The sequence below is a fragment of the Sciurus carolinensis genome, chromosome 17, assembly GCF_902686445.1.
Source record: "Sciurus carolinensis chromosome 17, mSciCar1.2, whole genome shotgun sequence".
Lineage (NCBI taxonomy): Eukaryota > Metazoa > Chordata > Mammalia > Rodentia > Sciuridae > Sciurus > Sciurus carolinensis.
The window spans coordinates 980,001-1,007,434 of record NC_062229.1 but is presented as its reverse complement, the minus strand read 5'-3'; the positions used below and the strand labels follow the sequence as shown (position 1 = coordinate 1,007,434).

General features: G+C 61.4%; 1 protein-coding gene across 2 annotated transcripts; it reads left to right on the top strand.

Moving 5' to 3' along the window:
• Positions 1–173: 173 nt before the first annotated feature.
• On the top strand, positions 174–15,897 carry Mob3a (MOB kinase activator 3A). 2 transcript variants are annotated; one of them, XM_047530176.1, is made up of 5 exons: positions 174–487; positions 7,629–7,727; positions 11,524–12,027; positions 13,792–13,994; positions 14,816–15,897. In XM_047530176.1, exons 3-5 carry the CDS (start codon positions 11,607–11,609, stop codon positions 14,843–14,845), a joined length of 654 nt encoding a protein of 217 aa, XP_047386132.1. In that variant the 5' UTR covers positions 174–487; positions 7,629–7,727; positions 11,524–11,606; the 3' UTR covers positions 14,846–15,897. The 2 variants fall into 2 exon arrangements, with proteins under 2 accessions (XP_047386132.1, XP_047386133.1); XM_047530177.1 differs by lacking the exon at positions 174–487 and adding an exon at positions 3,396–3,445.
• The last annotated feature ends 11,537 nt before the right edge of the window (positions 15,898–27,434 follow it).

Sequence of the window (27,434 nt, the reverse complement as noted above, 5' to 3'; positions counted from 1 at the left end):
CACCGGTCCCTCTTCAGGCCCCGCCTACAAAACGCCACTCACAGAGAAGGCTCCACCCCCGTATTTGTGCCTCCTCCCAGACAGCGTCTCACGCATGCGCCAACGCCCAGAGCCAGCAACTCCACTTGGGCTGTCCTCGGCTAAGGCCCCGCCCCGTGTCCAACTACCACATAAGCTCCGCCCACAGGCCTCCTGCCACAGACTCCGGCCAATGGTGGTTGCTAGGCAACCGGAACGCGGCCCGGCCCGCCTGGCCTCTGTCCGTACCCGCGCCTCCATTCGGGGCTCCCCCGGGGGTGACGCCTCACCTCCACCCCGGCCCGGGCCTTCTAGGGGAAGTAGATCCGGCTCCGCGGGTGCGGCCGGGGCGGGGCCTTCGATGAGTCCCTCCGCCGCGTGTCCCTCCGCGGGTGGCGGTCAGATCCCCGCAGCCGGAGACTGAGGGGAGGCGGGAGTCGGACGCGCCTGACGGACGTGAGGCGAACAGGTGGGTCCTGGGGGCGGGGGGCGGGAGGCGGCAGGGCGGGCGCTGGGGGGGCGCGAAGGCGGGCGGCGGGCGGCCGGGTGCTGGGGCGCGAAGGCGGGCGGCGGGAGGCAGCCGAGGCGGGAAGTGGCCGCGGGACCGCCGGCCCCAGCGGCTTAGCAGCCTCCCTTGAGCTGCACCGTAGGGCTCTGATTTGTTTTAGGTGACCACGCGGGTTTTTTTTAATGTTTTTGTAGTTGCAGATGGACAGCGTGCCTTTATTATTTTTGTGATGTGGTTCTAGGGATCGAACCCAGTGCCTCGCGCGGGCGAGGAGCTGTGGCCCCAACCCCTAAGTAACCATGCTTTTTATAAAAGTGGCTCGAGGTCGGCGCGGTGGTCACGCCTGTCATTATAGCTTCTGGGCAGGCTGAACGCAGGAGGATCCCAAGTTCCTGGCCAGCCTCAGCAACTTAGGGAGAACCTGTCTCAAAATAAAAAGGGAAACGGGCTGGGGGTTTGGCTCAGTGGTAGAACCCCGTGCTGTCCCCAGCACTGGCTGAGTGGGGAGCCTTTGGAAAGCGAGGATCAGGAAGTAGAGACAGCAGAAAACAGGGCTCGGAGAAAGCCAGTTCATTTCACAGGGAAGAGTTCCCGTCTTTGTACATATTACCTTTACTCTTACTTTTCCCTTTTTTTCCTCTTCACATTTTGGTACAAGTTTAATTGACAAGATGAACTGCTTGCAAGTGTCTCTGCTTTGCAGCCCACACCTCCCGTGCTGCCTGGTCTGCCCTCTGTTGCTTCTTGTGCAAGGCTGGCGATGGGACGGTGTCCTGGCTGGCTACCACCTTCCTTCCTGGGGCATCTCTTTGTAACCCCATTTTATAGAAGAAGCAACGAAGCCTGCCTGAAGTCCTGACTGTCCCCCAATCACATCTTAAGGACAGACATTATTTGGCCTGCATGTTATGGTTACAATATTAACCTGAGAGATGAGAATCCCTTTCCTCTTCTCTTGGGGTCTCAGGGATTCACTTCCTTTTCACAGCAGTTTTTTGTTTTCTGATTTTTGTAGCTAGAATTGAACCCAGGGGCACTGAACCACTGAGTTACATCCCTGCACTTTAAAAAAAAATTTTAAATGTTATTTGGAAATGGTCTCACTGAGGTGCCCAGGCTGGCCTGGAACTTGGATCCTCCTGCCTCAGCCCCGGAGGAGCTGGGATGGCAGCCTGCGCCCCTTGCACCTGCTCACCAGCCCTTTTCTTAGTGGGGGGAAGCCAGAGACTCATTTGTTGGGTGGTTTGGTTATTGTACAAGTTCAGGAGTTTCAGGAGGTGACTGCTGAAGGTAGCAGCATACAGGAAGCCCCAGACCTGAGATGGGAGAGTCGGAGGCAGGGGCTGGGCAGGAAGAGTGGCACTCTTCGGGAACAGGTTGGTGACCCCACCTGTCTGGACTCTATTACTAGAGTTCACTGGACACGTCTGCTGATGACAGAGTGAGAACAAAGCAAAAATCCAGTATTTCCCATCCCTGTCCCCTATCCCGTGTCCTTCTTTTCCCAGCTACGTCCCAGCCTTTATATATTTTATTTTGAGTCAGGGCCTCATTAAGTTGCTTAGGGCTGACTTTGAACTTGGTATCCTCCTGCCTCAGCCTTTTGAGTCACTGGGGTTACAGGCATGTGCCACCATCCCCAGCTAGCTATAATGTTTTTATTTTACTTTTATTTTATTTTTTCTACTTTGTGTGGTGCTGGGATTTAACCCAGGGACTTCTACGTGCCAGGTGGGCTCTCTACCCCTGAGCCACATCCCCAGTCCCCTTTATTCATCACTTGGATTCATATTTTTAAGCAGTGGGGCCTTCCTGTGCTGCTCAGGCAGGTCTCAAGTCCCTGGGCTCATGCCGTCCCCCTGGTCAGCTTCCCTGGTAGCTGGGCCTACAATGTGTGCCAGCTCACCTGTCATAACACACTTAAATTTTTAGAGCAGTGTTCCATTCATGGCAAAATTGAATGTGAGGCACAGAAAGTTTCCATGGTCCCCTGTCCGCACAGATCCTCCCCAACATCCCACACCTTTGTTACAGTTGCAGTCAAGGGACCTCTGTTGTCCTAGCGTCCTCATATGGAGTCCTTCGCCAATGTTGGGGCTACTCTGGAGCCTTCTGTGGGGGGCACTGGTGTACAGTGTGGCATTCTCAGGCAGAGTTCTCTGCGACCCCTCGTTCCCTGCAGCACTGGACTGTGCTGCCTCCCGGGCCTGGCCTTCCCAGGCCATTGCAGAGCTGGATCCGAGCTCAGTTCTTCACTTGGCGGACCTGGCGCAGGAAGCTCTGCTGGAGAACCTTCGTGTCTCTTGCAGGGCCTGCCAGGGTGACCTCCCAGTGCCGGGGGTCCCAGAGGACCATGGACAAGCTGGAGTCAAAGTTCACGTTTCTCTCCTTCACCAAACGCATCAACAGCTTTTCTTCTGTAGTCCTGGGATTTTCTTGTTGTGCTTTGGTTCTTGCATTGCTGGTGCTCAAACCCAGGGCACCGTGTTATTTTCCTCTCTCAGGGCGTGCACCGGGGCTCCTGAACTCGTTAAGCCTTCCACATTCTCAGAGTGGGATGCAGCTGCAGTGCACGGGCCTCCACTCCCAGCTACTGGGGAGGCTGAGGCAAGAGAACCTCTCAAAGCCAGGTTCAGCAACCTAGCGAGGCCCGAAGCACCTTAAGGAGACCCTGTCTCAATGTGAAAGGGCTGGGGAGGTGGCTTGGTGGCTAAGTGCCCCTGGAATGTGGTCTGCCTGGAGTGACTTCTCGGCCCAGGCCCCGCCTTCTCGGAAAGTCCCCTGCTGTTCTGTCAGAGGCTCCCTAGCGGGCGGCCTCCAGCCGCGGGGCTTACCATGGGAGGCCTAGGCGTTCCCCAGCTGCAGGGGAGGCTCCTTTTCTCCTGGATTTCGGGGGTTCAGATGCTTTACCCAGAAACGGTGAGTCGGACTTCAGTGATCGGCTTCTGGGCAGGAGCCCCCTGCTCTGCCAGCTCCCGAGGAGGACGCACTGGTTCCCTGGGGCTGCCACGTGTGTCCTCCTCCCTTCCCCTTTTCTTGTTCCTCCCCCAGTGACAGGAGTGACCAGGGCCTGCACAGGCCAGGCCGGCGTCTCTGGCTGAGCCACACTCCCAGCCCCCTTTTTCTTGTGCTTGTGCCTTGTTTGGGGTCTTTGTTGCATTGGGGTAGGACTCCGCCTCGCCTCCTCCGTGGAGCTCCATCCCAACCCGTTTATTTTATCTTGCGACATCACCTCACTTAGCTGCCTGGTGGCCTGGAACTTGCCATCCTCCTGCCTCAGCCTCCTGGGTCGCTGGGCTCACAGGCGTGGCTACTGCCCCTTCCTGCACCTTATCTTTTCCTCGAGTGGACCCTGGGCAGCGTCCCCTCTGTGGCCATGGCTCTGTCTTCAGCCCTGAGGATGCGCCAACCTGGGTCTCGCAGGGATCCCGAGGTCTGGTGTGGGTGGGAGGCTGTGCTGGAACCCTGGGCTCTACCTCCTGGCCCAGGGCTGGGCAGCTGCTCCCCTCTCTGCCTTCCCCAGCGGGCAGTTGGGCCGGGCTGCTTGCTCCAGAGCTGCTCTCGGCCTCTGCTTCACCCAGGGCCTTGCACGTATGAGGCAAGCACTCTACCAACTGAGCCATATCCCCAGCCCCTCTTCTTGCTTTTGACGCAGAACTTGTGTTTTGTTTTTTAGCTTGAGACACGTTAGGGCGCAGCGTCCTTCTCCTGCACCACACATGGCCCTGGGAGGGGCGAGGAACTGGCCTCTCTTCCTGTGTTGAGCTGTGTCCTCTGCATGTGGACATTTGGGCCAGATCATTCCCTGTGGTGGGGCATCTGGGGCACTGTGGGTGCTGAGCTGTGTCCTGGCCTCCACCCACTTCCTGCCAGGAGCACCCCAAGTTGTGACCAACCACAGACATCCCCAGACATGGGACACAGTCCCAGGATGGGGTGCAGGGCAGGACTCAAGTGTTTCTGGCCCTGACAGCTCACACCAGGCAGAGCTGGAAGGAAAAGAAGGTGACCACACACACATCCCACACACCGGGAGCGAGCATGGCAGAGCTGGGTGTCCTGGTGGGGAACAGGGCCCCAAGGGCCCTTGGAAGCCCAAACAGTGTGAGTCACCCTCAGTGCTGCCTGTGCTGTGGGTACTGGTTCCAGGAGCATCGAGGCAGTGGGGTTGCCCAGGACTGTGCCCCAGGGATGCGGGCTGAGCAGGGCTGGGCAGGGCTGGGCCTGGGCCTGGGCCCAGAAGCCCTGGGGAGCTTCCTGCAGCAGAGGCTGCGCTGTTCATCTAGTGCCGTTTCCAGCCCACGTCGCTGCTGTCGTCAGGAGATGCCTGACCACATCTGGGGCCTGGTTGTCAAAACTGGGGGAGCTCCTGGCCGGAATGGGCAGGAACCAAGGCCACTGCAGCACCCTGCAGTGCCCAGGATGCCCACCCAGAGAATGGGCCAACCCCCACGTCCACAGTGCCAAGGGTCCCTGGCCTGGTAGAAAACGTGCCAGACTTGGATCTAAGGGTCCAGGCTCAAACCCAGCGCCCAGACCTTTGTCCTCAAGAAAGGCAGCTGGCCTGGAACAGTGTGCTTCTTGTGATCTGGCAGCTTGGGAGCTGAGGCAGGAGGATGACAAATTTGAGACCGGGAAGACCCTGTCTCAAAATAAAAAAAATATAAAAAGGCTGGGATGTAGCTCAGTGGTAAAGGACCCTGGGTTCAATCCCCAGCACCATTAAAAAGAAGAAAGGAGACTGGGGCTGGGGTGCAGCGGTGGGGCACTTGCCTGGCACGGGCAAGGCAGTGGGTTCGATCTTCAGCACCCTTTGAAAATAAGTAAGTAAATAAAGTAAAGGCATTGTGTCCATCTGCAACTGAAAAAATTAAAGAAACAAAGGCAGCTGACCTCTTTCCTGCCCTGCAAGGGACAGCCAGTTTCATAGACGTTTCACTCTGGGCTCCCAGCCTGTGTTAGATGAATTCATTAATAAATAGGCCTTTTAATTAACAATGATTGTTTATATTAATTAATTATTGATAAGTAAAACTAAACTGAGCAGGTAGCCACACCTGGCATCCCAGCTACTTGGAGTTCAAGGCAGGAGGATCTCAAGTCAGGCCAGCTGTGCAATTCAGACCTGTCTCAAAATGAAAGGGCTGGGCTGCAGCTCAGTGGTAGAGCACCCCCAGATTCGACCCCTAAAACTGCAGTTGAGAAAAAAATCGACAGAAACTCTCGGGCGCAGCTGCCCAAAAGTAAGAATCAAGAATCACCCCTGCAGGTATCTCCTGTTGGGTTCAGTTCCCTGACAACCAAGGGAACAGTAAAACTGGAGTCCCCACAGGTCGCAAGCAGCAGTCGGAGTGTCCGTGCCACACCTACTCCTGGGCTCCTAGTCGGGGAGACTCCTCCCTGCCCAGCCTTGATCATGCTGAGCAGATGGGAGCAACTGTCAGAGTCAAAGCCTCAGGACCAGGACACACAGAGGGGTCCCAGCAGTGGGTAGTCACCCTGGGCACCTTGGGTGGGTCCTGGCGCTGCAGGGTGCTAGCAGCGTCCCTGGCCTCCCCCAACTCCGGGCCAGGAAACTCCAGGGTGGCGGAGTTGCCTCGAGGAGCCTGTGATGGTGGGGCCGAGCGCCAGCCGCCTGCCTCCGCCTGCCCAGCCCTGGGGTCTGCTGTTCTGAGGAAACGGCTCCCCCCACCAAGGCAGCACCAGGCTGGGTGGCAGCTGGGGTTCTGCTTCTTGTGCCGAGTCTCCCAGGACGTGCCAGCTGAGTGCAGGCAGGGGCATGGCCCTGCGACAATCCAGCAGGCACCTTGGCATCCTGCAGCTCTCTGCACAGCCCCCTGGACGGGTGGGCTTGTTGGGCATGTGCCCTCATTTGGCCCTGCCATGACTCGAGGTGGGGACTCAGTCCCATGGGGTGTGGATGCCACTCGGGGTTCCCTTGCTCTCTTCCTCTGGAGGCAGGGGTGGAGGAGACGTGAGGCCCAAGACCAAGTCTCACGGGCGGGGGCTTCCTGCTCTTCTAGTACCCAGGGCTCTAGGCAGCCCTGGCTGGTGGCGGTCACCCGTCCCTGCCTCCTTCACACAGCTGGCTCCTGAGTCCCTTCCTTCCGCAGCGACACCAGCCACCTACTCCAGTAGGACCTCATCTTCACTCTCTTTAACTCGTGACATCTGCAGAGGCCTGTTGGTGAATCCAGCTCCGTCCGCAGCACCAGGGTTAGGGCTCCAACAAGCCTTTCACGTCCAGGATGGAGCCCACAGTGGGCCGGGATGGCTGCTGTGGGGACGGGCTCCTCCTGGGGCGCACGGGCTCTGGGGCAGGACGGTGGCTGTGGCACTACCTGTGATTGTACTAAAAGTGTTTAAGTTTTCACTTTAAAGGGTTGGAATTTGCAGTGTGTGAATTCTATTTTAATCCAAAAGAAAAGATTATCCAGGGGTTTAGAAAAATACACTAAGCCTGGACAGCCCCTGTCTGAGTGGCCCGGAGGGACCGTCCCTGGATGCTTCTCCCTGCAGCCCAGAGACGGGCGGGAGCAGGAAGCACACTGGGGTGCTGCCTGTGCCTCAGGGACCATCTCTTGTTCTGGTGCCAGAGTGGAACCCAGGACCTTCCCATGCTGATACATGCTGTGCCCCCAGGACGCACCCGCCAACAGAAGTTGCTTGCTTGCTTCTCGTTTCTTTCTTTTCCTCTTTTTCTTTTTCTGCAGTGCCGGGATAGAGCCCAGGGCCTGGAGTGCGCTCGGCAAGGGCCTACTGAGCCAGCCCTGGCCCAGGACTAGGTCAGATTGCAGAAGGCGGTGCTACTGTGTTCACAGGGCAGAGTCTGGGCTTCAGGCATCGTGCAGCCAAACATTAGGGTTGCCCGGCCAGAGGCCAGTGTCGCACACTGATCAAGAACATTCGAACAAACCTCTGAACTTGGGCCTCACTCCCATAGTGGTGACAGGATGTGGAAACTGCCGGAAGGAAGTGGGCCACTGTGGGCGGCACCTCGCCAGGGTGGGGTCACAGCAGTCAGTCACTTAGGGGAACTGCGTTCTGTTTTGTTCTATTAAGAAAGGAAACGGGGTGTGTCATCTTACCTCTCATCTTCCAGAGTCTTCCAAGTGTCTCCTGTCTCGTCCGTTGTGGGAAAAGGAGGAGAGCCAAGAGGCATCGGTGCCCAATTCTGAGACCTGCTGGAAGTACTAGAAAGGTCAGAGAAATGGACCCCAGAATCAGCCATGGGACTTGGGGAGTGGGGAGGGGTCATCGGGCACCCAGCCTGCGCGCTCTGGGTCACAGAATGCGTGCCCCTGAGAGGAGGCCGCTGACTTATTTTTTGGTACTAGGGATTGAACTTGGGGGCACTCAGCCACCGAGCCACATCCTCAGCCCCGTTCAGCATTTTATTCAGAGACCGGGTCTCACTGAGTTGATTAGGGCCTCGTTGTTGCTGAGGCTGGCTTTGAACTCGTGATCCTCCTGCCTCAGCCTCCCGAGCGCTGGTTTCACAGGCGTGGCCACTGTGCCTGGCAGCAGTCGGCTTTGACAGCCATCTGCCTCAGGAAGTTTGCAGAACATCATTTCGCCACCCTGAACGAGGATGCTGTCCCAGGCTCTAGGAGACGGAAGCCAACCCTTCTACCACCCTGGCTTCTAGAACAGTCCTGGTGGGCTCTGGTAGACGAGTGTGAGGGCTGGAGAGGAGGGCAGGCCCCTGAGGGCGTCAGTCCTGGGCAGGGCCACAGTGTTGCTCACCTCCCCCGACGCCCAGCCTAGCCCAGAGCCAGCGTCAGTGTGCTGGCTGACCACAGCCATGAAAGCCCCAGAGACCATCCAGGCCTTGCTGGTGGGCCCCACTGCTGCCCTGTCCAGGTGCCGTGCTGGAAGGAACCCACTGCTCTGGAGGTGCCCTGGACAGGCGCGGGGCAGCTGCAGGCCTAGTGTCTCTGTGCTGTAGTTTCCTTTAGTGTTGGAGGTTTTGTGCCTGATGAATGAGGAGCTCAGGGGTGAGGCAGGAGCCAGGGGCCAGTCTGTGCCCCCAGGTGCCCGGGGCCTTGGCCTGCCCCCTCACCTTCTCCTGGTACAGTGAGGCGGGTGCTCTTCCTGGGGCAGCATTTGGACAGCAGCACAGAACCTGTGAGGACGCCTCTCCTGGAGGCCTGGCAGACCGCGGGCCAGGGAGTGACTGCTGGGGGGCTGTGGGCACAGGCCAGAAGCCCTGAGGGAGGCCGAGGCCTGGGGCAGGGGGCGCTGGGCCTGGGCCCCTGCGTCCCTGTCAGGCCACGCTGGCCCGTCCTGCTCGCTCCTCCTGGTTGTGCGGCTAGCTGCTGGAGTGGGGCGGCCAGCGGGTTCCAGGGAGCTGGAGCAGAGCTGCCCTGTTCTGTGACAGCCCCCTGACACCCCAGGTGCTTCACCTGTGTAAGGTGCACAGGTCAGTCTAGGGCGCCCCCTCCTGTTCCAGAACATTCCATCGCACCAGAAGCAAGCCCTGCCTCCTCCCAGCCCTCACATTCGGGTCCATCTCCGTCCCTGGACTCCTATTCTGGACCCTCCTGTCCCTGGGCACACACTGTGGCCTGTCTGGCTCTCACTGAGCACCGGGTCCTCAGGTCCATCCACGCTGTAGCCCTGGCCAAGGACGCTCTGGGTGGAGGTGGTGTCTTGTCCATCTGTCCGTCTCTTGGTGGACGCCTGGCTGCCCCCGGGCTCAGCGGCCTGAGCCGTGTGAGCAGCGATGTGCACATCTTCCTGCCGCAGGCCCCGACGGGAGCTGCTGGGGCACGTGGGGACCCTGCCACCCTCTTGCCATGGTGGCCGCACCTCCTCACAGTGAGGCGGGCACACCGTGCTTGCTGGTCACACTGACCCGCAACACCGCCATCCTGCCCAGAGTGCAGCTGGCTCGTCCCCCTTCCTGGGCCCAAGGTGACAGTCTTCAGGGACTGCTCAGCCCCGGAGCAGGAGGATGGCAGGTCTGAGGGCCGACACCCGGGAGACGCAGCAGGGACCACGCGGTGGCGGCTGCGCTGGCTGTGTGCTGACAGGCGGGTTTCCTGCTGACACCAGGGGACACCCACGTTGTGCAGCTGAAAGTGACACGCTTGTTCCCTGAGGCCCTGGGCGGGAGCCTTGCCAGGCCAGAGCCAGGGGCGGCTTCCAGGCTTGCACCCTGGCCCCCCTGCGTCCTCCCGGGAGGACCCTGTGGTGATGCTGGGCCCGGACCGTCCAGGCCCCGCCCCAGTTCACAGTTCTTGCCTGCCTTGGTTTCCCCAGACCATCTGATGCAGGTCCCTGCGCTGTTGGCATCTGGTCTGCTGGTTCTCTTCACAGTGGGCGCTGGGCAGCCTCTGCAGAGGGGACCAGGGCACCTGCACCCACTCCCAAGCCCAGGGCTGACCCAGGGAGGCCCCCGAATCTGAGAGAGAACATGGTGAGCCCTTCTGAGTCCCCAGTCTGTGATGGCACTGCCTCAGCTGAAGGTGACACGCGGCCCGGCTGGCCTCCCGCTGTGCCACAGACGTCCCGAGGCTCTGAGGCGAAGGAGGCTGACTCCAGCAACCTGAGCAAGAAGAGCAGGAGGAGCTGTGGGCACCTGTCAGGTGTCGCGGGTGGGTTACTACTGGTGGGGCACACGTCTGGGGACAGGCCTGAGGCCATCGTGTCCCCCACCTCCAGAACTCCCCCTCTGCTGCTTCCCCTTCTCGAGTCCTCCAGTGGGCATGTGTTTGACGGCCCCACAGGTCTGGGCCAGGGCCACAACTGCCCACAGGGGCCTCCTGTGGAGCAGGGTGGAATCGGCCATGCTGGGCCCGAGGCAGCGGACAAGGCACAGAGCTGGGGCGCCATCGTCTACAGTGACAATAATGGCAGTGGTGTGCAGGGGGGCTTCTCTGCTCCCCGTCCTGGGCTGGTGGCAGTGACTGTCCCGCTCACCCAGGGCCGTCGTGCTCACAGCCGGCGCATGCTCGAGTGCCAGGAGTGTGCCACAGCACCGGGAGTCAGCATGAGCACCGTCCAGGGCTCAAGCGGGCACCCGACAGCTCACCCCTGAGATGCGCGTCCGGGGAAGCTCCTTCGGGGCACTCCACCACTGAGCCACACCCCAGCCTGCTTATGTTTTATTTTGAGAGTCTCTGTTGCTGAGGCTGGCCTCAGACTTGCCATCCTCCTGCCTCAGCCTCCAAGGACTGGGATGAGAGGTGTGGCCGCTCTGCCCAACCCCTTGAGGTTTCTTTATTTACATGCATAATGTCCCTGAGTCCATGTCCACCCGGAGCCCAGCATGACTGCATTGGGAAGTGCTATCTTCGAACGTGCGACTGAGTTAAGATGAGGTCACCCTGGAGTAGCGTGACTCCTGTCCAGCGACTGCTGACTCGGACACAGAAGCAGCAGGAGCTTACTGTCCGAGCAGCGGTCCAGGTCAGAGTGGGCCGGGCTGTCTACACGGTGTCTGTCTGCCTTACAAGGACCCTGACCACTGGAGTCAGGACCACCCAGCTAGTCCAGGGTCACCTCATCTCAAGACTCAGCTTCCTCACACCTTCAGTGACCCTCTTGTCATTTAAGATGAGCAGAAGCTGGTCACCCTGGCGCATACCCATGATCCGGCAGGAGGATGGCAGTTTCAAACCAGCCTCAGCAACTTAGCAAGACCCCGTCGCAAAATAAAAAAAAAGGATTGGACGTGGCCAGTGATCAGGCACCCTGTACCAAAAAGATCGTAAGCAAAGGTCTGGGGGTCAGGACGTGGCCACTCTGCAGCCACCACCAGGCCTCCGCACGTCCCCCACATGCCCTCGCAGGCAGCCTCTGGGCACGGCGGGCCTGGCCCTGTCAGGCCAGCAAAGGATGCAGCTGCCTGGTATCACAGCCCCGGCTCCGGGCTCCCCCTTCCGGGGCGGAGGACGGCAGGCTGGGCCGTGTGACTGCCTGTCCCCTAGGAGCAGCACCCTGTTGCTTCCACCCAGACTGCGGGTCCCCAGCTGCTGCCCTCACTGTTTCAGACCCGGGAAGAGCCGTGGCTTGGCCGCCACGCAGACCGTCCCACCGGGCCTTGGAGGCCTCCTGAGCCGGCGGTGCGGCCACGATGTCCAGCCCCTTCCTGAAGCAAGTCTTCAACAAGGACAAGACCTTCCGGCCCAAACGCAAGTTTGAGCCGGGCACTCAGCGCTTCGAGCTGCACAAGAGGGCACAGGCGTCGCTGAACGCAGGGCTGGACCTGCGGCTGGCCGTGCGGCTGCCGCCCGGCGAGGACCTCCATGACTGGGTGGCCGTGCACGTGGTGGACTTCTTCAACCGCGTCAACCTCGTCTACGGCACCATCAGCGACGGCTGCACCGAGCAGTCCTGCCCCGTCATGTCGGGGGGCCCCAAGTACGAGTACCGCTGGCAGGACCAGCAGCAGTTCCGCAGGCCCACGGCGCTGCCCGCGCCCCGCTACGTGGGCCTGCTCATGGACTGGGTGGAGGCGCAGATCAACAACGAGGACCTCTTCCCCACCAACGTCGGTGAGTCGGCCGCGCTGGGCTGCGGCCGCTGGGGTGCAGGCGGCACCTCCCGGCCTGGCTCCAGAACGCGCCTGCCATCTGGAGCGCACGGGCACGGGGTGCTGCCCAGGCGGAGGGGGCCGGGTCCGCTGGTGGAGGAGGCGCGCCTGCCTGCTCATCCAGCACAGGAACAGGCCCTGGGCAGCCCCTGGAGACCAGGGGACAGGGTGTTGCTGGAGGTGTGAGGACAGGGTCCGCTGCACAGGCCTCTGGGGGGCCGTGCTCTGGCTTTTGCCTCCCGAGGGACCCCCGTGGGCTGGGAAGGTGCTGAAGCTTTGTTCTAAAGAAACGGACCCCCGCGTTCCCGCCAGCGTGGGTGGTGGGGGTGCAGAGGTCCGCGGGTCCTGCCGCTGCTTGGCTGGCCCCCCGCCTCCCGCCTCTCCCCTGCACCAGGGAAGGGCCTACTCTACCTCCTGTCAGAGCCTCGCCGCAGCAGTGTGAGCCAGGGGTTTTCCTGGGAAGGGGCACGGCCTCTGTGACCCCTCCCCAGCAGTTCCTCCAAGTGGGTGCCCCAGGCCTGCCAGACGCCACCACCCACCACCAGGCGCCTCTCTGCTCTGAAAGAAGGAACCTGCCGCGGGGCTTCCCGCACGTTGGGGTGCTGCTCAGGGCCAGTGTAGCTTCAGTGTGGCCTGGGTCTCTACCCACCGCGTGGGGCCCAGACAGCGACCCAGAGGCGAATGCGAAGGAGGCCCTGTGTCTCCACAGGCTGTGGCCACTCACCACACAGTTCCCCAGGACCACTCAGGTGCCCTCTCCAGCTCTGGCACAGGTCTGGGCTTTTCTGGGTCAACCCAGGGGCAGCAGCTAGCCTCCTGAGGCCCAGGGAGAGTCTGCACCCCCCTCCTCCAGCTCCGGAGCCAGCAGTGCAGGGCCTTCCAGTCCCTCTCTGCCCTTGCTTCCTGCTTCCTCATGAGGACCCTGCGGTGACCAGAGTGACCCCAGCTCAGGGCCTCCCCTGGTCCCGCCTCAGAGCCCCTTCTGCCACAGGGCCCATGTGCACACTGAGAGTTCTGACATCTCTTGACATCAGTGACCCCAGACCTAGAAAGCACAGCACCGTCCACCCAGTGGTGGCCTTCCTCCCCTGGAATGTGTCGTCTTTGCCAGGTGCAATGGCCACACCCAGGATCCTAGCGGCGGGAGGCTGAGGCAGGGGACCCAGACAGGAGGAGGGCAAGTGCACAGCTGGCCAGGCCCTGAGTGAGGCCCTGAGTGAGGCCCCGATGAGCCCCAGGAGACCTGACACCAGAGTGGAAGGGCCGGGGTGCAGCCGTCAGCAGCTGGCACTGCCGTGGGCGTGGGCCAGAGCCTGGCTCTGCACAGCTGGTGTTGCCTGTTCCTCCCTGGCCTCACCCTGCCTGGACGGTGACCCCCGCTAGCCTGTGTCCGGGCCGGAGGCGTGCTCACTCTCCCTCTGTGGTGGGGGCTCCAGGAGGTGCAGGGGCAGAGTCCTCTGGGAGGATGGGGAAGGGAGCCATGGTGGGGACAGCTCCCCAGGGTCACTGCAAGAGGCAGCCACAGCGAGGCCAGCCGGTGGGGACAGCCCTGGTGCCTGCCTGGTGGCATCCATGCTTAGCTCTGGGAGGAAAGGCCCTGGTGATCGGGAAGCAGGTAGTGGGACTTCAGGCAAGTGTCTCAGCTCCCTGAGCCTCGTGGGCCCAGGCTGGGTGGTTCCAGGACAGCGCCCAGGCTTGCAGCGTCCCGCCCTGTCCCACCCACCAGGCACGCCGTTCCCCAAGAACTTCCTGCAGGCCGCGCGCAAGATCCTGTCGCGGCTGTTCCGCGTCTTCGTGCACGTGTACATCCACCACTTCGACCGCATTGCGCAGATGGGCTGCGAGGCCCACGTGAATACCTGCTACAAGCACTTCTACTACTTCGTCACTGAGTTCAGCCTCATCGACACCAAGGAGCTGGAGCCCCTGGTAAGTGCAGCGCGGGGACTGCAGGGGCTGGGCCCGGGGCTGGGGGAGCGGGCTGGGGGCCGCAGCGAGCCTCCCCTGGGGACGCGGCGGCCCGGCTCTGACGCCCTGGCCAGGAGACTCAGAAGCCACCTGTACATGCCACCACCACAGGAGCCAGAGGGTGGCGTGAGCGTCCAGCCCTGGTGGCCCGGCCGCGCCCAGCAACTCTGGGTTTGGGTGGAGGCCATCGCAGGCTGCTGTCCGGTCAGCCTGGCACAGGCATGGCACGAGGAGAGTAATGTCCCTTCTTGAGTTTGGAACCCAGGCTCGTGATGATGGGGACCTGCTCCAGTGGGAAGGAAGGCCTCCAAGGGGTCCCGGGCTGCGGTGCAGCTGGGCATCGCGGGGCATGGCACGCACTCTGCCAGAGCCCTAGGCGGGTGCCTGCAGCCAGCTGTCCACCTGCTCGCTCCCCAGGTGCCACCCCACTCCTGGCTCAGCCGCCACAGTGCCTTCAGGCAGGGCCAGGGCAGCTCGCTCGGGACGGGCAGCTCCCGTGGGCCTCTGCCCCACCCACTGCCCCACCTGGTCTGGGTGTGCCCACACCCTGCCCCTCCGCTGCCCAGCTGGAGGGGGGACACAGCAGCTGGGAGGGCTGCGCCTGCCATCCAGGTGTGGGCATCTCTGTGTGCATGGTGGCCTGGGGGCCTGGCCTTGGCGGGCAGTGCCACCACGGGCCTGGAGACTGCCCACTCCTTGTTGACTGGGCTCCCTGCTTGGCCCCCTGCCGCCCTGCATGTCCCTGTGTCTGCCCGTATCTGACATGCTGTCACTTTTAACAGAAAGAAATGACCGCACAGATGTGCCACTAAGCGCCCCGGCCGCCACCAGCCTCCCAGGCTTGCAGGAGGACGTCTGAGACGGTGGCGTCTGTCCCTGCAGCTGGGCATGCTGGGAGTGTCCACCTCACCTGGGTCGCCAGGACAGCCTGGGCAGCGCCCTCCTCCCTGAGCCTCCGTCTCCTCCTCTGTGAAGAGGAGGCTGAACCTGGACTCTGGATTCTTTTCTCAGAACCGGAAAACCCACTGTGTGTCGGCTACCCCCTGCTGCCTGGTGCTGCCGGCTCTTCTCAGAGCTCCTGTCCCAACCCTCACCCTGCCCACCGTGGCCTTCAGGCTTGTCATCCGGCCTCGGCCTCCCCGGTGGGTCCCAAGAGGCAGCAGGCAGCTCTGCCCGCTGCTGCTGGCCCAGGAGGGAGGCCGGCTCCACCTCAGCCAGGGTTCTGCTTCAGCCCCGTGCAGGCCTGCGTGCCCAGGCCCCTGCCCGCACCCGGGACGCATCCCAGGGTCGCACCACGCCTTCAGGCCTTCAGGCCTTCTCCAGGTCTTTTTGGAAGGGGGCTCAGAGATTGAACCCAGGGGTGCTTAACCACTGAGCCGCATCCCCAGCCCTTTGTTTTGTTCTGAGACAGCATCTCGCTGTTTCCCAGGCTAGCCTTGAACTTGCCATTCTCCTGCCTCAGCCTCCTGAGTCACTGAGGTGACCGGCATGGCCACCACCCAGCTCGGGAGGTTCTTAAAAGTGTTTTTCTAACTAGTAAATAGTGACCCCTAGGATGTCGCTTCTGCGGCCACCAGCCCAGGAATGGCCCCTCCTGGGTGTCTCCACCACCATCTCTGCCCTTGTGGAGGATGTGGCCTTTCTTCAGGTGCCTGAGAACTTTCTAGAGAAACCCTCTGTGCTGCCCCCATAGGGCTACAGGACCAAAGCCAAGGGCACCCTGTTTGGAGGGTGTGATGGGGGCATGACCAAAGGAAGCCTCACCTGACCCCGGCCCCGCCCCCGGCCACACTCTCCCTGGCCCTTCCCTCCCGCCCCCAGCCCCACTCCCGGCCACGCTCTCCCTGGCCCTTCCCTCCCGGCCCCAGCCCTGCCCCCAGCCACACTCTCCCTGGCCCTTCCCTCCCGGCCCCAGCCCCGCCCCGGCCACGCTCTCCCGGGCCCTTCCCTCCCGGCCTCGGCCCCGCCCCGGCCACGCTCTCCCGGGCCCTTCCCTCCTGGCCCCGGCCCCGCCCCGGCCACGCTCTCCCGGGCCCTTCCCTCCTGACCTCAGCCCCGCCCCCGGCCACAGGGACTCTGTCCTTCCCAGCATCTGGGAGGCTGTCCTTCAACAGTGCAGCCATACCGTGTCCTGCCTGACCCAGGAGCTCCAGGGACCAGAACTCACCCGCCCGGGTCCCCGAGCCCTAGGAGTGCCCTGCAGGCCATTGTCCCAGCAGCCCCCACACCGGGAGGTCCCTGGCCCTCTGCAGGTACTACCTTTGCCCCATCCTCCCACCCACAGAGGACATGGGCACCCTGTGTTCCCAGCAGAGGAGGGCCTGGGCTGGGGACAGCACCACCATGGCCAGTGGGCCTCTCACCCCAACGGGCTTCTCAAATAAACATGCACAGGCACAGTGGCACTCGGGTCTCATGGACGGGGAGTCAGATGCAGAGGACAGACATCGGGTAGAGGAGGAGCGGGGCTGGTTGGAGAGGCCCCGCAGAGGCCAGTCTGTCAGGTTTCCTCCTGAGGCGCACCTATGTGATGTCGCTGTTGTGTCCTTTGCTTCTTGAAAGGAAAGGCGCCAGCAAGCTCAGCCAGGGACCAGAGGACAGGGAGCACCTGCGCTCTAGTCTGCCACTGGCCAGTTCTGTGGCCTCAGCCCTGGACACTTCCCTTTTCTTTTTGGGGTGCTGGGAATGGAACCCAAGGCTTTGCATGTGCTGGGCAAGGCTCCACCCCTGGGCCACACCCCAGCCCTTTATTTTATTTTGAGACGGGATCTTGCTAAGTTGCCCAGGCTGGTCTCCTGCCTGAGCCTCCCGAGTTGCGGGGTGCCCTAAAACAGGTAGCAACCCCATACTTGGGGATGGGATGAGTCTCTGGGCCCTGTTGGTGCAGTGTCTGCAGTGTGGCCTGTGGCCTGGGCTGCTGGCCTGGCGGACTGGGAAGAGGGCTGGGGTCTGCCGGCTGGCAGAGGGCAAGAGCTGGGCTGCAGCTTCCTGTCCCCAGAGGGCGCACGGCCAGGGAATGGACACCTGCTCCCCAGCACAGCCACGGGCGAGGTCTTGGCGCACCTCTCCCTGGGAGGGCTGTGCTGACCACTGGCCTCTGGCTGGAGGGCAGCGTCAGTTCCTGCTGCAGAAGAGCCACCAGCAGCGAGGACAGGGCTCCGTGCTGCGGTGTGGGTGCTGCTCCCTGTGTCCTCACGCAAGGAGGGCTGGGGGCAGCGGGGCAGCCCAGGTGGGCAGAGGCCTTTCTGGCTCCTCTGCACCTGGGCCTCTGCTTGGTCAAAGCCAGGGAGGGCACAGGACCAGACGGGCCTTCGATGTGATGATGTGACACAGTGATGCCACATGCTCAGTCGCTGCATCCCATCCCTGCACGGATCACGGGCCAGACACCCCACCCACGCAGGCTGTGCCATGCAGAATCCGCTCTTGGCGCCCTGGGTGTGAGACGGGAGGACGCCGTGGCGGCAGGGCCTTCACCTTCAGAGCCTCGTGCGTGCAGGCAGGCCCCAGCCACTGGGTCCCGCCGCCCTGAGCATTCTTAGCGTTTCTCCCTGGGGAGTCTAGAGCGGGCCCCCGGGACTGTGGACACAGCCAAGTCCTTCTGAGCGACAGTCCCTGCCTCCACCCCTCCGGCCAGGAGCTCCCCGGGAGCAGATGGGGCCCGTTTGAGAGCCTCTAGATCAGGCTCCCGCGGGCTCCCAGACGCACCACCGCAAGCGCTGCCCAGGGTCCACGGCTGAGCAATTCTGCTCTTGGACAAGATGCCACACCTGCCTGCCTGGGCAGCACTGCTGGCCACCTCCACCAGGGCTGTGCTCTCGGCTCCCAGGCCATCGGGGCACCTGCTCGAGTCCTGAGTGCAGGGGCGGCAGCTGCGTCCGACCCCCGCCAGGGCTGCGTGCTCCTCGTTCCCCGCTGGTGCTCTCCTCTGCTCGCCTGTCCTGCAGCAAGCATGCTGGCCCCAGAAGTCAGCAGCGTTCCCTTCAGGCCAGTCCTGAAGAACCCCGATGGCCGTCTGGGTTGCTGTGGACTCTGTGCCCAGGATCCTGCTGCCTGCACAGCTTTGCCCAGGTGTGGCTCACGGACAGGCTGTCCACGCCTCCTGCCCACTCCTGTCCTCGCCGCCTGTCCACACCTCCCGTCCACGCCTCCCAGGTGGCAGTCCAGGGTTCTTGGTGCATTTACCATTACGCTGCACAACCAAGGCCTCCAGTTCCAGAACATTCCAACACTCCAAAGGAAGCCCTGTCCCCCTGAACCCACCTGCAAGCCTACGTCCCACCTCTGGACGTCTCCTGTCACTGGGTGGCACCCTGTGGCCTGTGTGACTCTCGCTGAGCTCGAGGTCCTCGGGCCTGTCCACGCTGCAGCTGGCACCTCAGCATGGAACAACACTCCCACATGAGGCTGGGCGCTGCATTGCTCTGTTCCCTGCCGGCTGGGTCACCCCACGTGTCCAGCGCTGCTGCTCTGTGCCGGTGTTTACTCTACTTCTGCTGACCTCCCGGTGGCCGCCCCAGGGGCGTGGCCCGCGTTCCTCGACATGGCTGGGGCCGCTGCCTTCTTCCCCAGCCAGTGGGCCGATGGAGACCGGGTGCAGCTGGCAGCCCCTGCACCCCTCCCAGCGCTGTCTCTGCTGCTCAGCCTGGAGAGACTGCCCTGCCCCTCCTGCGACCAGGCTGGAAAGCACAGGACGCAGTCAGGCTGCATCACCTTCCAGCCCCCTTGGCCCAGGCCCCCAGTGCTGATTCACCAAATTGCTGGAAACTTCTCTGGCCATGCACCGGCTGCTGCCCTGGTCTTGACCTCAGCGTGTGACAGGCATGAGGCTGGTGGAGGCCCCACAGCCAGGTCCCTGGAGGGCCCTGACGTGCGGAGGCTGCCGGGTCTGCACAGTGGCCTGCGGTAGCACGGTCCTCTGCATTTCCCCACCTATACCTGTCCCCTGGGCTGGACAGGCCATCTGCTGAGACTCCTGGGGAACAGAGGCTGCCAGCCCACTGTCCACTCACCATCCTCCACAGACACAGCTGCCCACAGGCGCTGAAGAGCCAGCCTTCTGGTCACTTGTTCAAGCTGCCATAGGAGACCAAGGCCCTCTGGCCCAGAAGGGCAGGCAGATGGAGGCTGTGTTGGTCTCCGAGGCTGTGACCAAGCAAGGGTGTCCTTGGACACTTGGGAAGGGCCATAGCTTGAAATGAGGGCCTCAGGGACTGGTTCCCTGGAGGGTTGACCTCCAGAGCCCCTGCAGGCCCCCACACTGAGCTCTGCCCAGTTCACAGGACTCCAGCCCTACCCAGCCCCCACCCACCTGCGGCTTCCTATCCCTGTGGATCTGAGACTCAGGGACCTCCTGGGGTGGACCCAGCAGCGTGTCCTTCTGCGTGGGCTCACTGAGCACATGTCCCCTGGTCCATCATGCTGTGTGTCAGGGCTGATTTCTCTTCCTTTTCCCCTGTGCTGGGGATTGAGCCCAGGGGTGCTCTACCACTGAGCTGCAGCCCCAAACCTTTTTTTGAATTTTATTTTCAGATAAGTTGCCCAGGTGGCCTGGAATGTGTGATCCTCCTGCCTCAGCCTCCCCTGTGGCTGGGATGACCAGCTGACCACCACACCCAGCTTGCCTTGCTCATTTTAATGGCAGAGTGATGCTCCATGGTGTGGAAGGACCACATTTAAATTATCAATTGACGAATAGTCACATTGCTTCCACCTTGGGTAACTGTGAACAATGTCACGTACGTGGGTGTTTAAACACAGGCATAGCTTTCCTTCTTAAAAAATACTTAAGGAAGGCAGAGAGGAAGGAAGGGAAGATCACTGCTGCTAGCTACTGGTGAGCAGCTCCAAAATGAGAAGCAGGTGAGCCAGAGAATCCTGCCACTCAAAAGCCAATGCCCTGCTGAGGGCGGGGCAGGAGGACTTTCCAGCTGTGGGGGTAGTAGGGAGGGTGGGGCAGGGATGAGGCTGCCGAGACCAGCCTGGTAATCCAAAGGCAAGGAGCAGCTGGGCTGGCAATTTGTCACCGTCACAGGAAGCCAGGGCTCTGGCCTTCACCACATTGGCCTGGGCTGGGTGGTCTCAGTTTCACGTGGCAGCTACACCCCAAAAATCCAGAGAAAGGCTGATTCTGCCAGAGTAGAAGGAAGAGTGTCGGGACCAGCCCCAGGGGGCACCAAGAGTCAAAGGACCAAGAGGGGGCTGGGTTGAGACAAAGAGAGCACTTGCCTAGCACGTGGGAGACCCTGAGTTCCATCCCCTGCAATACAGAAAATAAAAACATAAAAATTTTAAAATAAAGGACCAAGGGGCTGGGTTGTGGCTCAGTGGTAGTGGGCTCGCCTAGCGCATGTGGGGCCCTGGGTTCCATCCTGAGCACCGCATGAAAATATAAAGGTATTGTGTCCACCTACAACTAAAATAAATAAATAAAAGTAAAATAAAATGAAGGACCGAGAGTAGGTCGATGACCAGGTTCTGGGCAGTGGGCGCCCAGAGGAGAGAGTGAAAACCGGATGTGGACTGGGGGCTCCCCCGGAAGGGGCTGTTTCAGGGAGAGACTGGTCAAGGAATTGGATGTCAAGGTGCAGGCATTCCAGAGATGAGGGCTGGAGGTGAAGGGCAGGACCCTGGGCCCCGGAGAGCCAGGGTGAGAGGGGCTGCTGGCTGGACGCAACCCTGAGAGGTGCCTGAGGCAGGGCAGGGCGGATCCCACACCCCTGCGGGGCTTCCTGCCTTATCAGAAGGATTTCATAAAAGTACAAGTAAGACAGGAATGAGCCTCTTTATTTGTAAGCTGGAGGCCTAAGGAGGCAGCACATGGAGATCGTAGTCCCAGGCTGACTCCAGCAAAGGTCAAAGGTGCGCAGCTTTGACTACTGACACATGGCCACTCTTGATGTCCAGGCTCGGCATGCCCCACGGCTCCGTGGCATGGCAAGTGTCCACCTTGGGGGTGATTTTTAGTGTGCTGATGTAGGAAGTGTGACTCGGTCACTTCTGTGGGTGTTCTAGGCCTGTGCTTAGAGCAGGGAGTGTCCCCAAGATTATTTTCAGAGCAGAGCAGACTGTTGCCCTGTCTCAGTGGTTTAGTGACCTTGTCTTTCTGGCTTTGGCTTCTCGGTGTCTCTGATGACCAGATAGTCTCAGGGTTGCACTGACTCCCAACCTCCTGTGTCCAGCTGCGTTATCTTAACTCTATACCCTTGAAGACCAGTTCACTTTTTAACTCTCAATTTCCTGGTATGTCTGTTAACCCCTTGGGACTGAGGGCCGGCTTGGCTGCTCTCCTGACAGACCTGAAGACAAGTGCAGACAACCAGAGTGCTTCTGTGTATTTCTGTAATGAAAAATGTATATATCAGAAAAAACTAGTCAGAGAAAAATGTAGATTATTTATTTATGGTACTGGGGACAAGCCCAGGGCCACTTTTTCTACTGACACATCCCCAGCCCTTTTTATTTCGAGACAGGAGCTCATTAAGTAGTTGAGGTTTCCCTAAATTACCAAGGGTGGCCTTCAGCTTGCCTCTGCCCCCCGGGCAGCTGGGGTGACAGGCACGGTCCCTGCCCAGGAAGAATATGGACCTTTTAAAGGCTCTCTTAAGGAATGGCAGACGCCGGGGCGGGGGTCGGAGCAAGAAGCAGGAAACTACGTTCTTTGTTGGCTGCAGACAGGGGACCCCCAACGCTCCAGTGGGAAGGAAGTGGGGTTCGAGGTCTCAAGGGTCCCAGTGGGAGGTGAACGTGGGGTCTGGGGTCTTAAGGATCTTGCTTCCAAAGATGTCTACATGGTCATTCCTGGAACCTGTAAATTGGTTGCCTCAGATGACAAAGGGAACCAGCCCGACTTGAGCTCTGCCTTCGGCACGTCCACTCTCCTACAGCCACCCTGAGGACGCCAGGCTTGGTCTGCAGAAGGTCCCTTCCGCCCTTGTCCTCGCACCGCGTCGCCAATGTTCTGACTTTCGTCGACTGGCTAATGGGAGCACAGAGGAAGGTTGTCCTGGTGGTGTTGGGGGACACTACGGACTGCCTGCTGCGCCCACAATGGTACAGCCTCACCACCTGCCCCTCTGCTGGGGGACCAGCCTTCCCGGCCCCTCCAGCAAGGGTAGGGGTCCTTGAAAGGGGCGTTTCCTGGTCACCTGGTCAGAGCTGCTGGCGCAGGTCCCCTGGGGAAACTAAGGAGCAGGAGGCCGAAGTCCTGGCCCGAAGTCAGTCATACAGCAGGGCATAAGGAGAGGTTGGCCTCGGCCAGACCCGTGGCCGCACCAGGGGCCCAACGGCTCCGCCCCAATCCAGATGCCAGCGAGGCTCGGCGTGTTGTTCACGGTCCCTTTAAGAGCGTCCCGGGCCTCCCCTCCGGCCAGACAACGACCGTCTCATTGGCTAAACTGTGGGCGTTAGTCACGCCCTTCTCGCTAGGTCCCTGGAATCCTATTGGTCTAGCGCCCAGGCACCGCCTCTCACGCCTCGGAGTCCGTGCGACCCACCGGTTAGCTGACGCAAACGCGTTGCTTTGGCAACCGCTCCCCCGCCCCCGAAGACCTGGCCTTGCCTTCTAGCCAACGCGCATGCGCGCGACCGCGGAGGCTCTCCGGCGGTTCCCGGGTGTCCGCATCTCTCGCTGCCAGTCTCCCTGGGGCGGAGAGCTAGGTGCACCCCAGAAACCGTCCTCCCGGAAGGCACGGGCACAGCGTGGAGAAGGGTGTGTCACCTCGGAGACCCGGCAGACGGGGCAGGCGGATGGCCGGTAGCCTTGCTGGTCCGGAAAGCGCTGGTCACACGCCCGGCGGAAGGTCGCTAGAGGGTTCGGCAGCGCAGCAGATCCACGCACGAAGGGCGAGGGCAGCCTGAGCCTGAGCCTGGCCCATCCTCACACCGCAGCCCATGCAGCGCCTGGTCTCTGCGCACCACCCTGTCCCCTGCTCTGTGGGGACCAGCTGGCTGGACCTGCCTTGCTTCCCACCTCTGCAAGATGGGAATGGTGAATGCCACCGTGTTCCGCCTGGATGCGTCTCCTATGGCTGCTGCAACAAATCACCACAAATTCAGGACCTTGAAGGGGCCCCAAATGGTCACCTCACAGGTCCAGGGGAGTCTTCTGCCGTCCTCCAGCTCTAAGCCCCCACCCCCACAACCCTCGGCTCCGGCCCCTCCTGCAGCTCCACAGCCAGCAGCGCAGCCTCTTCCAGTCTCTCCGACTCTGGCCCTGCTGCCTCTTCTCATGAGGACCCTGGGGTGACCTGGGTGACCCCAGCTCAGGGCCCTTCACTGATCCCACCTGCAGAGTCTCTTCTGCCCTGGAAAGTGCCTGTCCCCTCCCAGGATCTGCACAGGTACCCTGAAAGCACCCCCTCCAAAGTAGGCTGTAGGATGTGATGCCGCTGGTCCCAGGGACCAGGTGGCCGGGCCTTTCCTGCTCTCCCTGAGAGCCACGCAGGTGTCCTATGGGGTCTCATCAGTGGCTAATAACTCGGAGGACGTGGCAGGAAGACACCAAAGGACAAGCCAGGTGGCTGGTCCTCAGTTACTGGGGCAGGGTGGTGGCCTTTGCCCATTTGCTGGGTCAGCCCTGCCCAACTACAAGGCCCTGCCCCTGGGCCTCCTTTGGAGTCTATGCAGTGACCGACCCCCAGAGAGTCTGGACATGTGATGCTATCCAGGTCATAGCAGGACAGGCCCCAGGACTGCCCAGACACCCACAGCAGGGCAGGCCCAGCGGCCCAGCTCCCCACCCCCAGTACAGGACAGCAGTCCCTGGCTCCATCCCCAGCACTGCTGAGCCACTAGAATCGAGCATGCCCTGGGTCAGTCAGCAGGAAGGGACACTTACAGCCACTTGCATCAGATGGCCCCATGGCCAGGAATGCCAGCTCAGCGGGAGGTCTGTGATGGCCCTGCCATGCTCCTCACTTGACTGGGGACCCTCCTCGGGGCTGTGGCTCCCATCCCTGGGGTCGGGGAGCAGACCAACCTGAGTGCTGAGCCTGGAGACCCTGGTTCCACCTCCGGAAATCCAACCTCCCAGTTGCTAACTGTGATCCCTAGGGTGCTGCCACCTGGGCTCTCCCACAACTGCTTGATGCCTGGAAGCAGTACTGCCTCCCCTGCTTGGAGCAGGGCAAGAGGGAAGCTAGCCATCCCCTGAGAGGCACGGCCCTGTCTTGTGAGGACTGCACGGTCCCAGCAGTACAGGCAGATATCCGTGGAAAACAGACCCCTAGGGCCAAGAGGACAGCCAGGCTGGCTCTGTGTCTTACCGGCTAACAGCCACACTAGAAGACGAGGCCTGCAAAGGGGCACCAGTCTTAGGTTATGGAAGTGCAATGACACTCCAGGAGACGGGAGGCTGAGAAGTCAGCTCAGCCTTCTGAGGCTATGTGCTCAGCAGAACCGGGTCTGCCGCATTCTGAAAATAATAACATTCGAGGGTCCAGAAGAGAAGAGCAACTCCAGGTGAGGGCCAATGTGTGCATGGAATCCTCACCAAAGCCATGCACGTGCCCCCCCCCCCCAGCAAGGGCAGTGCCCACCCTGGTGGAGACTTAAGAGGTTGTGTCCCCTGGATCACACGGGACTTGTCACACTTGAAGCCTGATGAAGGGCACAGGCAACTGGAGTCCTACCTCTGTGTGTGGGGCATGGAGACCCAGCTCCTGCCCACCCCCCGGGGACCATGAAAATCCTTCCCCTCCGTCCTCCACTGAGTCAGCCTGGGGTCTCTGTCCCCCTAGTGCTGTCTCTCTTCTGACACCAGCAGAACTGCCTTGATCCACCCCCCAGTAAAATCTTGCCTGTACTTAAATTATTTCCAGGTCCAGGCTTCATGTGTACAACTCAGGGTCCAAGAACCCAAGATGGAAACACCAGCACCAGGCCTGTATGTGAGGCCCACTTGTGGGCACGGGCCTGCCCTCAGGGACACACCAAACTGTTTTTACATTGCAGGAGGGGAAGGGTCTTTCCAACACCCCCTAGTAGGACTGCCAGAAAAAACACAGTGAATTTCAGGTGGATTTCAGATCAGTCAGGAACAATCATCACCTGGGTGTACATCGCCCGGGCTTACCGATGCTTGGCTGTCTACGGAAAATTTATTCATCTGAAATTCAGATTAACTTGGGCATCGCCATCCTCCTCTGCTGCCCAGAGGCTGTGCACGGGGTTCCCCTCCTGGCTGTGGAGCATGGGCAAGTGACTGAGAGGGTGGCAGGTGGCATGGGAACCCTGGACACCCTGAGGTTGACCCACAGGACATGGGACTCATTCCTGGGCATTTTGTGGAACCCAGGCCACTCTGCCAGTGCCCAGGGACCCTTGGTCATTGGACACCTGGCAGGCCAGCTAGAGTGAGGACCAGGCCAGGCTGGCTGGAGTTGTCATGGGAAGGGGGGCGTCAGCTGTGATGACCAGTGAGGGCGACGGCATAAGGGACATAAGCAGAGCAAAAGCAGAGTCCTGCCCCGGAGCCCATCCACGTGGCCCCGGCATGACTGGCCTCCAAGTCCTCCCACCACCCTGGCTCCCTGGGCCTGCCCTGCCCCCAGAGCACCCTAAAATGGGATGGGGTCAAGGCCCTGCAAAGTCGCTTCTCACTTGCCTCAGGTGGCGCCCAGGTGGGGAGGCACTAGGCTGCCAGGGCACAGCATAAGGCGGAGGCTGGGGGACTCACGTGGGCTCTTGGCCCAGCCTCAGCCCTGCCCTCAAGGAGTCCCTGTGGTTTGCACAGGGTGGCACAGGGGCAGGGCTCGGGCCTGTAGAGACTTCCCACAGAAGGCAAGACTGAGGCTAGGGAGGGAGGCTGCCAGGGGTGAGAGGAAAGGAGAAGAAACAGCCCTCCCCGCCAGTCCTGGGCGCTCTGGAAGTGGTTCTGGGTCACCACCGCTGGGCCGGGCACATGGGATGGTACAGAGGTGCCCCTGAGGGGGCAGGAGGCTCTGTTCTTGTCCCTGGAGATGGCTTCAGGTGTGGCTTTGCGAGTGCTGAGGCTGGGACTGGAGGGGCTTCGACCGAGCTGCAGGGAGAGGAAGGGAGGGGAGGCACACAGGAAGGACAGGAGCGGGAGGCAGCCAGGGAATCCTGCCAACTGATGCAGGACGCTGGCCTCTGAGCCTGTGGCCCCGCCTTGCTTCCTGTTTGCTCTCATTTTCGGGGCCAGCACCTCCCAGGACCTTCTGCTCTGCGGCCTCCAGCTGGCAGTACCCCAGGACAGGACTAAGACCCACCAGGGCTGGCCATCTCCCCTGGAGTTGTGGTGGGTGCCCCTTCCTGGGCCCTGCCATGGCAGCCTGCCTATCCTGTGTCCTGTACTCTGCTGTAGGTGGGCCTGCCCCGGGCACCTCCAAGGCCCAGCACAGCAGCGCTCGGGAAGATGGAGGAAATGGAAGTACAGAAGCCGAGCCCAGCCTCCTGCCTCCTGCCAGGGAGCCAGGTCTCCCCGGGCAGGCAGGGGTTGTCCTCTTAGAGGCCTGCAAGACCCTTGGGGCTGAGGCAGAACCAGCAGCCCTTCTGCTGGCCTGGTCACCATCACTCAGGAGGCCCCTGGCCACTCAGGACCTCTGGGAGCTTGGCTTGGAAACGGGGTGTCTGCAGGGAAGAGACATGGCTGGCTGGGCTGGTGGCCAGCCCCAGACAGGGCAGGGCAGGGCAGGGCTGAGCAGCAGCAGGCAGGCCAGGAGGCTGCCCCTTCCTGTTTTTGCTGGCTGTCCCCACCCAGGTACAGATGAGGCCTGGTCAGGGCCCGGGTGCCTGTCGGAGGGTGGCCTCATCCTGGCCAGGTCCCCCAGGGCAGGTGTTGGACTGAAGCGCTTGGGCCAGTCTGTAGGGGTCTCTAGCCTGCCCCTCCCAGGAGATGTGTTGAAGAACACAGGCATGTCCCCGTGTGTTCTAGCCTGCACCGTGGGAGACCGTGCCCCAGGCCCTCCCAGCACCCACACCCCACGGGCCACCCTCATGGCCCCTGTTCCTCAGGCAGAACTCACCCAGAGGGTGGAAGCAGGGTTCTCAGCTGGGTGACCCTGCAGCTTACAGGGTGTCGGGCACATGTGTAGTTGTCACTCCTGATCTGGAGTGGAGGGCAAGGGATGTTGCTTAGTGCCCTGCAGTGCCCAGACACCAGAGAGCCACCCAGCCTACAGTGCCAAGGGGGACCCTGGGTAGAAGGAACCCAGGGCCGGGGGACATCCTCCCATCTCTGAATTTCCTGCATTTTTCCACCTGCAGAGTGAGATTCCTAAAAGTTCCCACCTGCTGAGCTGTGAGGGTAGAGGCGCTAAAGCGAGGCTCTGGCTTGGGGGATAGGCCCCGTCCACTCAGGCTTCCAAAGTAGGCCAACAGCTGAGCGTGGCTGGACTAGAGCCAAGGTGCTGGTCAAGACCTCGTTCAGGGCTGCTCCCT

Coding starts and splice junctions, on each gene's coding strand:
- Mob3a (XM_047530176.1), top strand. CDS start 11,607: ATGTCCAGCCCCTTCCTGAAGCAAGTCTTCAACAAGGACAAGACCTTC. Junction 12,028..13,791: donor CCTCTTCCCCACCAACGTCG/GTGAGTCGGCCG, acceptor CCCACCCACCAG/GCACGCCGTTCCCCAAGAAC. Junction 13,995..14,815: donor CCAAGGAGCTGGAGCCCCTG/GTAAGTGCAGCG, acceptor CACTTTTAACAG/AAAGAAATGACCGCACAGAT.